Source organism: Antechinus flavipes, chromosome 4, assembly GCF_016432865.1.
Source record: "Antechinus flavipes isolate AdamAnt ecotype Samford, QLD, Australia chromosome 4, AdamAnt_v2, whole genome shotgun sequence".
In the NCBI taxonomy this organism is placed as follows: Eukaryota; Metazoa; Chordata; class Mammalia; order Dasyuromorphia; family Dasyuridae; genus Antechinus; species Antechinus flavipes.
In genome coordinates, this window is record NC_067401.1 from 20943865 (window position 1) to 20952769 (window position 8905).

Below are 8905 nucleotides of genomic sequence, written 5' to 3' on the forward strand. Positions count from 1 at the left end.
TTTCTTGGCCCAGTCAATACAGAGCAGCAGCCTGGTGATGCAACTTTTGGTTATTTCTGGTAGTAATGGATGAATCTCCAATCATCAGCACAAACTCTTCTATTTCTGTTTTATATAAAAGAAACAAGAGCAAACAAAATTAACAAAATTTTTTTTAAATTTTAAAAAGTGATTCACCCATGTGTTTCATGCTTCATTGTTGTTGTGTGGGTATTACCCATGGAGGGCCTTTTGACGATGCTAATTGGAATCTAAACTCCACAAAATAAACAAAAAAACAGTGTAAGAAGTTCATATGTGTACATGAGAAGAGATGGAAACAGAGATACAAAGGGAGAAGAGAAAGATGAGGTAAAAGAGAAGGAAATAATAAGAGAGAGTGAACAACATAAACTAGGGTCAAGGGAGTGAGGTAATAGGTAGTATTAGCTTGAATTCAGTTCTGCAGGATATCTGATATGCTCTCCTTTCTCACCTTCACCTCTTGGATTCCAAATCTCTTTTGAAGGTTAAACTCAAATATCTACCCCATTTCCCTATCTTCAAATTATTTTGTAAAAATTACTTTTTACTTTTTATTTTTTTATATGAAATGTTAAATCCTCGTTATGTAGAGCTTGCTTTTCAAGTACGTAATAAATTCATCAAGAGAATTGCAAAGCTTGTCTTCTTGGCTCTGATTCCTTCTGGCCTTAATTCTGTTCTCTCCTGTACATTTAAAAAGTGCTTTAATGAGATCCTTCTTTCTTCTTTCCCTTCCCACCCACCCCCAACCTCCAGCACTTCTTCCTTGTCACATCTCTCTCTCTCATGAGATGGGGATGGGGGGGAGGTGTCAGGACCCCCCTATTAAATATGTGTAATTAAGCACAATCAGTGCTCTAATTGATTGTGCCTGAAAATGTATGTATGATTTGAGTTCATCTCTTCTCTCTCAGATGGTGGGGAGAATTATTTCATCATGGATCCTTTGAAATTGTGTTTGGTTACTGTGTTGATTTGAGTTCTCAGGTCTTTCTAAGCTATTCGTCTTTACAACGTTGTTATTATTGTTCAGTCTGTTCTCTTGCTTTTCCTCACCTTAGTCTGTATCAGTTCATAGAAGTTTTAATAAGTTTATCCAGGTCTGTCTTTTTCTTTATGTCTTAGGGCAAAATAATATTTCATTTCCTTCATACGCACTCATTTTTCAACCACCTCCTTAGTTCTGGCCACATCCTTAATTTTTAATTCTTTATTATTATAAAAACAGCTGCTATATAGCTTTTTATACATATGGTTCTTTTTCTTTTTTGGATTTTTTGTGGTTAGTTTAATTTTGGGGGGGTTTCCCCCCTGAACGTAAGTTCCCAGAGCACACAAATAATTTTTGTATCTTTATATGTCTACAGGCAGTTCATAAATGCTTGTTTCATTGGATTGATTTGAATTGCATCTGATCATTGAAGCTAGTTTGATAATGAAGGCACTGGATGAGAAATGAAAAGTTCCTTTATGTAAAATCTTGTGGCTTAGCTCTGGTGCTTAGGGTAGTCAGAGCATTAGTTGGAAACACTGAGCTTCTTGACAGCTTAAAATCCTAAATTTCCTTTAAACTTGAGCTTGGCTTTGGAGCGATGAGAGAGGTGGGGAGAAGGGATTATAGAGAGCTTTCTGAAGGGTTTTCAGTGAAACCCTTTTGCTTTGTAGAAATGGCATATGATGAAGTATGGAGTTGCCTCCTTGGCAGCTCTGGGCTTTGTTGACTATCCTCCTCTTGGCCCTTGGTCAGGTAATAGAGGAACTCCCTTCAGGGCTGTGGAAGTGAAGTTACTTACCAGACACTGCTTGACATACTTTGGTTGTTTTTGATCCTGCCTCCATCATCACTTAAGAACATCAAAAGACTTGAACTAAACCTTCAGAATTTACTTATACTCGTTGAATGTGGGGTGGAGGTGTAAGGGGAGAGCCAAGTCATGGTGATTCAGTAATTCCGAATTGAATGTAGATTTCTCTACAGAATGGGGAAAACTCAGCCGAACTCTTAGCTTCTTCTCCAGCTTGACTTCCACAAGGTCGCTTTCCTGCTAGAGAGCATGAATTAAAAACCCAATTATTAGGTGCTGACTGAATGAAGAAGATTGTGTTTTCATTGATTTTATACTAAAGCAGATATAAAGAAATCAAACGAATGAGGATGAATGCTGAGAAATAGAAAAAAGCATTAGAGACCCTGTTGTGTTCTTGTCTTAAATCTGTGGCCTTCAAAAATGGAATCTGTGTCTCCATATCCTTATATTTAATGTGGCAATATTAATATCTGCCCTGCTCCCATTGTTGGGATGAAGTTTACTTATATGAAATTACTTTGTCATGCATTTATTGCTAATATTGATGGTGATGGTGATAATTATATCCAACTTATAGAGCAGCTTTAAGATTTGCAAAGCTCTTACAAAGACTGTCTTACATTTCTTAGGACAACCTTCATAATTAATTGCTAGTATTATTCCATTTCACAGATGAGGAAACTAAGTCAGTGAGAAGTTGAGCGATTTGCTCAGAGCCAACCAACTGCTAAATGTCTGTTAGAATTTGAATTCAGATGATCTTTCTACCTAGCTGCCTTTAATTATTACTGCCCACTACAGAGAGATAAGCTGTCTGAGGGAAAGTTATAAGTAGTGACATCTATTGGCACGGAAGAAAAATGAAGCTTCAATCTAGGAATTGGTCCTGATAGTGCATCTCTGCAGTGTAGATAAAACCCTATGAAAATTTCATTCTTAAGGGCATCTCAAAAAAATTAACGGGGGAACAACATTCAAACGCTAAGTATGAACCAAATAAATCCAAAGCAAAGTTTTGTTTCTTCTATATGGGCGAGCCATATAGGGAAGAGGAAGCCACAAAATATTTCACGTAGTTGGTGCTTGGTCATGACTGGGCAGGATAGATGGATTCTCCTGATGTGATGATGGAGGCAGGAGGACAGGAGTTGTGGGGAGCAGATTGTGATGTGCCAGGGACTGTTCTGGGCAGTAGGAATACATAAAAATGAAAACCGAAAACAAAAATCAGTGGTCCCTATTCTCAAAAGAAGAAAAAAACCCAAGATGATGAGAACCTTGTCAATCAGAGTATGTGGTTATTGAGATTAAGTTTTTTGTCACTTTTCTCTTTCAGCTCAAGCCAGGACAGAACAGCTGCCGAGACAGCGACAGCGAGAGCGCCAGCGGAGAGTCCAAGGGATTCCACCGGACCAGCTCCAGGGAAAGACTTAGTGATGTAAGTTAAAATGAAATTCCTCTCCCCCAAAAAACAAGCCCCAATCACTGGGGGTTCCATCCAAAATCATTTCTGCCTTTATTCCCTTCCCCTTCTCCTATTCAGGTGAATTTATGATGTTGGGCCCATAACACTGGCGTCTGAAAGCCACTTAGGAGTTGGAAGTTGTTTTTTTACTTTGCTATTTAGTAAGAGCAGAAAAGCTGATTTAATAGCACAATAGTCAACTTTTCCATCATGAGAAGAATCACCTGAGTACAAAGCAATGCAGTGGGGAATTCTCCCTAGTTTTAACCATAAGAGAAAAAGCATCCAACAGTCATAGAGCTAACAGTTTTGATTCATATTCCCAGAGTGTCACAGGCAAGGGAGGACAATGCCTTGGGAAGGGTGGAGACCTGTAATCAAAATTCCAGGGGTAGCATTATAATAGATATTTCTTGTGTTTAAAACATGATGAAATCACATAGGATCCTAGATCTGGGCCAGCCGGGACCTCAGAGGCAATATGGTCGACCCGTCTCATTTTACATATGAAGAAAATGGAGGAGATTGTGAGAGTCTTACTGAAGATCACTTGGGTAGCTGGCAGCAAAAGTAGTTTTTCAGATTCCCGAGGAAAGGCTTTTTTGGGTGTATTTGATTCACTTTCTCTCCTTAGGTCAAGCCTTTAAAGCTGGCCTCTCCTATGATTGAGAGGAGAGATGTAGAAACAAATGAAATTTTGTTCAGAGACATTTGTCGGATGTTGGAAACAAATCCTTTGTGCTTCTAACTCGGAATAAAATTAGTTGGTAGTGTTCAGGGCCAGTCTATAAAAAATAGAATAAAGAGCACTTGGAACTCACATAAGTTATAGTAGAAAGGCCAGTTTTAAGGAGATGAATAAAAGTAGGTGAGAATATCAGCATCCCATGACTAGTAGTTTGGGATGCCACCTTGTTCCCTTTTAAGAATCAACTTGAAGGCCAAGGCGGCATCGATCTTTGCTGTAGGACCTTGGTTGGTTGGAGTGGGAGCCATCTTTAGTTTTTCTGCATATGAATTTAATTGTAGGGGTCTTCAGGATCTGAGATAAGAATCTCCAAGAGGGAAAGCTCCTTTGACAATTGAACTTTAAAGATGTTGCCCTACTCCAATTAACAGGAGTTATTAAAAAAAATAAAAAAGGCACTCCCATTCTCCACCAAGATACATACACATTATAAGTGATATTAATGGTTATTTGTGTAGCACAGGCAATTTTTAAAAATCAGTGCAGAGTTGGTACTAGAATACGTTGGCAATTTAGAATATTAGTCTACGAGCATTTATTAAGTACTTCCTGAGTGTCAGGTACTTTGCTGAATGCTGATACAGATAGGCAAAAAGAAACATTCTTTGGCTTAAAGAAGAATATATTCTATAGGGGAAAACAGTAACTGTGTATAAAGGCAATAAATACAAACAGAATATATTTAAAATATATACAAGGCCTCCCCTCTCCCCCTTTTTCATGTACTGACACAATGCCTGGCACGTGGTAAGAGCTTAATAAATGCTTATTGGTGAGGGATAATGCAGGTTAGTGGGAGAGAAGGTCCTCACGGTTTGGGAAAGGACTGTGGGCAGAAGGGGGAGTTTGAGCTGTCTGGGGCATGGAGAGGAATTCTTTGAGGAGAAAGGTCAGGAGACAGGGCAAGTGGTCCAGGAACGGAGGGGAAGATGGCAGGATGCTCTGCATAAGAACAGAGGAATTACAGAGGAGTCGGTCCATGGAGAGGGCCCCAGTGGGCGTGAACAGACTGTGCTCCCTCACAAACACGGAGTGAGAGGAGAAATGGTGAAAACAACCTAGAGGTTCTCCTTTGGTTTGGTCACGGGGAGAGACGGCGAGCAGCTCGTGTCTGGGCTCTTGGAGTGGGCCAGAAGGTCCCCCATCTCCAGGTTACGGCCGGGAAGACAAGAGAGGCTCTGGGGAGCAGGCCCAGAGGGTCCGTGCCCTTGGAAGGAGTACCCCCACTCACCAGGTCACTGATCCGTCTCTTCTCCGAGACTCTCGGCATCTGGGCGGTTGGAATTTCTGCCCAAGGGAGGCTGACTAGAACATGATGTCATTTCCACTTTATTTATTTTATGGGGTTTGTATGAGTTGAGAGCTCTCAAGTGTCTGGAGGGTTTGACTCATGGGGAAAACTTAAAAGCCGTCGGTGGGATGGGTTTGCCAAACCATTCCCCACGGCGTGCCCAAGGGAAGGATAATGACCCACCCACACGGGAAGGCTGTCCACATCAAGAAGCGTCCTCCCTTGGCTAGCTTAGTCACCGAGGAAGGGAGTGGAGGGCCATGGTTAGACAGAGCCCACCGCGTCTGGGGTCTCCAACCTTACGGGCCCTGGGAGGCTTTCACATGTTTACGCTCGCTTAATGTTGAGTTCAGCTAAGGCGCCTTGACATCTCAGCTAGACTGACCTTCCGGAGGCTGGAGCCCCCCAATGGTGAATCCCCCCAAGTGGGCTGGGTCTGTCAGACCTCCTGCTGCCGAGCTCCCGGAGTGCTCCCCCAGCGCCAGTCCCCCTCTTCCCGGGAGGAGGGCACCCGGGGCTTTCAGCATTCAGGGGCACCAGCAGGGGAGCCCCAGCCTCTTCTTGCTGAGACCTCAGCTCTGCCCCCTTCTGCTGGCGACTTGCCCTTCAGTGTAAAACCCATGGGTTTTCAGGGAACAGAATTGGAGTGATTGCAAAGATGGAAGCAACCGACTTTGCTCCGGGGTCTGAGGGTCCAGGCAGCCCGGAAATTTGTCCCTGGAGTGAGATTTGGGCCTAATGGCAGAAACATTTTGTCCTGTGGCAGTGTAGCTGCGGGCTGGGCATTAGCTTGGTTCCTACCTTCCTGAGACGCTAGGTTTCTGAACCTCCTCCTCTCCACCCTCTGCCCACCACTTTACAGTTCATTCCCACCATTTCAACTGATGTTAAACACATCAGATAAATCTCTTATTGTTGGGCCTGTGGTCGCCCAAAGCTTTTAAGGTTCCCTGGGATATTAGAAGCAAATAGCATCATGCGCTTCTCCCCTGGCAATAGATGGGAGAAATCACTCTGCTTCTGTCCTCTCCCTAACTTGTGTGTGTGTGTTGTGTGTGTGTGGTGTGTGTTATGTGTGTAAGTGTGTGTGTGTATTGTGTGTGAGCGTGTGTGTGTGTGTGAGTGTGTCTGTGTGTATTCTGTGTGTGTGAGTGTGTGTGGTGTGTGTTATGTGTGTGAGTGTGTGTGTGGTGTGTGTGTTATGTGTGTAAGTGTGTGAGTGTGTTGTGTGTGTGAGCGTGTGTGTGTGAGTGTGTCTGTGTGTATTCTGTGTGTGTGAGTGTGTGGTGTGTGTTATGTGTGTGAGTGTGTGTGGTGTGTTATGTGTGTGTGTGTGTGAGTGTGTGTGTGAGTGTGTCTGTGTATGTGAGTGCGCTGTGTGTGTGTGGTGTCTGTGTGTGTTGTATGTGAGTGTGTTGTGTGTGTGTGAGTGTGTATGTAAGTGTGTGTGTCTCTGTATGTGAGTGTGCTCTGTGTATGTGTGTGTGTGTGGTGTGTGTCTGTGTGTGTTGTATGTGAGTGTGTGATGTGAGTGTGTTGTGTGAGTGTGTTGTGTGTATGTAAGTGTGTGTGTATCTCTGTATGTAAGTGTGCTGTGGGGGTATGTCTGTGAGGGGGTGTGTGTCTGTGTGTGTTGTATGTGAGTATGCTGTATAAGTGTATTGTATGTATGTGTGTGTGTGTGTTTTGCATCTGAGGAGATTCTTCCAATAGAAAGCAGACTCCTTGAGGGCAGGGATTGTTTCATTTTTTCTTCAATATTCCTATAATCGCAGAGTACGTATTTAATAAATGTTTATTAGTTGCTTGCTTGCTTTTATAAGCATTATTTTTACAAGTCTTTCCTGAGGCTTGTTTTGGTGTGTACAAGAATAAGACTTGATAATTAGGTGTTTTGTACACGTCTTTGTGTCTCTCCCCTTCCCGCTCCCCCCCCCCCCCCATGAGTTCATAAAACTTACTTGCTATTTGTTCACTTGCAAGGGACCGAGTTGTCTCCATTTTGGAAGTATTCTGGGATACCTCCTTTCCCCCTCTTCCTTCCTCTCCTCTTCCCTCCCTCCCCACCTCCAGCCTTCTATTTCCTAAGGGGGGAAAAATAGATAAAATGGAGGTGGGTGGGGAAGGATGTCATACACAATTGGTTATTTGCAGGAATTTTAAAATATTCAATTTAAATTAGCCCTAGGGTCAAAGCAGCAAGTCCTCCGCTGGGGACCTAATGAATATCCATCCCGGTACCCAGACAGCTGTAACAGTAGCTGCGGACGGACTCTCTGTGTAGATCTATAATGAATGAAGTGCATCTATTTTAGTGGGATAATCAATTTCCAAATCCCTTGTCGTTGGTGAGCTGTTGAAACAGAAATGTTAACTTCCTGAGCTTAATGAGTAGCCTCCGTCAGAGCCCGGTGACAGAGAGATGGAAAGAAAGGAGGAGAGAGGAGGACGACCGGGGAAAAAGGAGAGTGACTGTTAATGAATATCCCCTTGCAAACTCACATGTCAGCAGCAACATTCTCCCTCTTGGAAAATGTCTTTCAACTCTGCATCCCATTACTGTTCCTAAAGCCCTCGGTGGCTCGGAGATTGAGGTATTGTGTGTTTACAAGAAATCTCTCCTTTGCAACATAATGAGGCCCAGGCAGGTAATTTGCAGAGATTTCAAGAGCACTGGTCAGATCTAGGGAGGAAAGACAGAGAGAAAAAGGCCATGTTAAACAAGAGATGCCTTGTAATGAGCCCCAAAATAGTATCCGATGGCTGGCTGACAGAAATCATGTTATTTTTCTCGCTTGGTGCATGTAAGCCAGTGGAATCTATTCGCTTGCCCCCCTCTCCCCCACCCTCTCTGGGGCTCTCAATCCCACTTAAAGCTCTTAAAAAAAAAAGGAATAGGAAACTGTGCCTTCTGGAGGAATAAGAAAATTGAGTCCTTTTGGTCTTCCACTTAGAAGGATTTGACCCAAACGTGATTTATGCTGTTGTTTGTTAAGATTGATGAATACATGGCTGGAAGGTGTGTTTGTGTTGTGTTTCTGGGGGGCGGGGAGAGAGAGAGAGACAGACAGACAGACAATGTCTCATATCATTGTTTTTTTTTGCCTCCATGTCTCTATATGAGTCATAGAATTTCTAGGCTCCTAGGACAATTTCTGTTCCACAAAATGAGCAGACCTTGCCTTGGGCATCCAAGGCAGAAAAAGAGGGAAAAAATATCTTTTCTCCCTTCTCCCTTACCTTTGATTGGTAGGATATGCCCAAAATAGGGGAGGGGTTCGACATCTCCGAAAATGAACCTCATCTCCATTGGGGAAGCCATTCTCTATGTCACTGTGGCTAGGATGGGGCCTCTGGGTGGATCGCCTCAGGAGACTGCATGAACATGTACAAGAATATGTGTGGATATGTGTACACAGATATATGTGCGTCTATATTTCTATATGAATATATGCATTTATGAGTATGTATGCACATATTGCATATACACATGTACATGTATGTGTGTATAACATGTGTGCATATACACAGAGCACTGATGATTACAATTTTTTTTGCACACAACACCC

The 8905-nt window shown here is 42.8% G+C and overlaps 1 protein-coding gene across 5 annotated transcripts in view; it reads left to right on the plus strand.

The window, feature by feature from the left end:
* The window catches only part of AUTS2 (activator of transcription and developmental regulator AUTS2), a 1092405-nt gene that overhangs the window by 459924 nt on the left and 623576 nt on the right, over positions 1-8905 (plus strand). For all 5 annotated transcript variants that reach the window (XM_051992004.1, XM_051992007.1, XM_051992006.1 and 2 more), the window contains exon 3: positions 3169-3270. In XM_051992004.1, the coding sequence (XP_051847964.1) occupies positions 3169-3270 (102 nt within the window). The remainder of the gene's footprint in view (positions 1-3168; positions 3271-8905) is intronic.